At 33.4% G+C, this 1,595-nt stretch overlaps 1 protein-coding gene across 1 annotated transcript in view; it reads right to left on the bottom strand.

The window, feature by feature from the left end:
- Window positions 1-715: 715 nt before the first annotated feature.
- LOC114580172 overlaps window positions 716-1,595 on the bottom strand; it is a gene marked incomplete at its 5' end in the record, with an annotated part of 4,644 nt that continues 3,764 nt past the window's right edge. Inside the window, 1 exon segment of the mRNA XM_028696852.1 lies at window positions 716-1,193. Within this exon segment, the coding sequence (XP_028552685.1) occupies window positions 939-1,193 (255 nt within the window).

Raw genomic sequence — 1,595 nt, 5'->3', positions numbered from 1 at the left:
AGACATCAGTTTGAAGGGGGGTGTTAGAATCCCACACGTGGACGGTTCAGATTTAACATCAACTTTGTACTTTCTTTAAATTGTACTTTCTTGCTAACGGCTTCACAAAAGCTATTCTATATATTTCGCTCATGTATTAAGAATTACAGTTAATAGAAATATTTCATTCTGTCTTCTACCTGCTCCGTTCTGTCTTTTCCCTTTTCTTGCTGCATTGAGTTTATCAACAGTTTTGAGCCCGATACTAATGCAGAGCATTTTAGTCAGCTAGAATAGTTTAGCTTTACTGTGAATCTCCAATTGTCTTTTTCTCTTCACAAGTTGAGCTCAATTAAATTATGTTAGACTTGTAAATTGCTTTGGTTTATGAACTAGTTGGAAGGGCCAATCAACTTGCCTTTAAAAAAAAAATTAAATAGATTGCATAAATAATAAAAGTGAACGACAATAGAGCTTGTTGCTAATCAAAAGTTGGAGAAATTATTACGTGCTGTCATCGGACATCGTTCAGAGGCAAATCAGGACGTGCCACATCACCCTTTTGTTATATATCGCTATGTACTGGGTGTCGTGGCACATCCTCATTCGCCTTCGAACACACGTAACAACTTCTCCAAAAGTTGAACCTGTGGATCGGGCAAGTAGCCCCAATCTATACGTAGTGACACCCTCAATGTTATATTATTGTACTTGGTACTCGCCATACTACTAGAAGTTCAAGAAGGTGACCTAGATGTGTTGATTCAAAAGACCTTGAATAGAACTTTGAATAGTTCAAAGTTCAAACGACTAAGAACTGCTGGAATTCGTTCACCTTGAACCTCCATACTAGCTAAGCTTCATTACATTGCAAACAAAAACGGAAACAAGAACACTAGATAAGTTTATTTAACCACATCATTAACTCATTGCAGTACAAACATAAGCCACCTTCATGCCTATTTGTTGCTGATCTTCTGAGCTATTATTTTCGCCATTGTCCCTCCATTGACATAATCTCTTGGACTGTGAGACGCCAGGCCAGGTATGAAGAGCCCCGAAGCACGATACATAAGGGAGACAAAGCCCTCATCAAAATCGTTTTGAAGATAGGCCAACAAGAAAGCTTTCGTTAAGTCTCCCACTGCGTTCAAGTACATGGAGAACACATAGAATGGATGAAAATAGTTGGGGTTCGGGGATTCTTCCACCACCTGCCATTAATTCAAGATATCATCATCATAACAATCAAAGTCTAATTTTTAACTTCTTTTAAGACAACATAGAATGAGTAAGCTAAGGGTATCTCCAACAGAAAAACTCATTTTTAACTCCAAAATGCAGTAATAATTTTATTTTCCAACACAAAAAAAAAAAATTATAGTATATTCTTTCTCATACTTTAATTTATAAATTTTATTTATCAAATTTTTGAATTAAATCTATTATAATTATTAAAAAACTATTTTTTTCTTTATAAAATAATTTGGAATATTAATATGTCCTAAATAAACAAATATTTAGTTAATAAAATGAAAATTAAATTAGAACACAACAAAATATTTAATTATGTAAATTAATTAATTATGCAAAAAATATTTAAAATTCTAAAAAAT

This window comes from Dendrobium catenatum, unplaced genomic scaffold (genome assembly GCF_001605985.2).
Source record: "Dendrobium catenatum unplaced genomic scaffold, ASM160598v2 fragScaff_scaffold_847, whole genome shotgun sequence".
NCBI lineage: Eukaryota > Viridiplantae > Streptophyta > Magnoliopsida > Asparagales > Orchidaceae > Dendrobium > Dendrobium catenatum.
The sequence above is the reverse complement of the archived record's forward strand: the minus strand, read 5'-3'. Positions and strand labels throughout refer to the sequence as shown.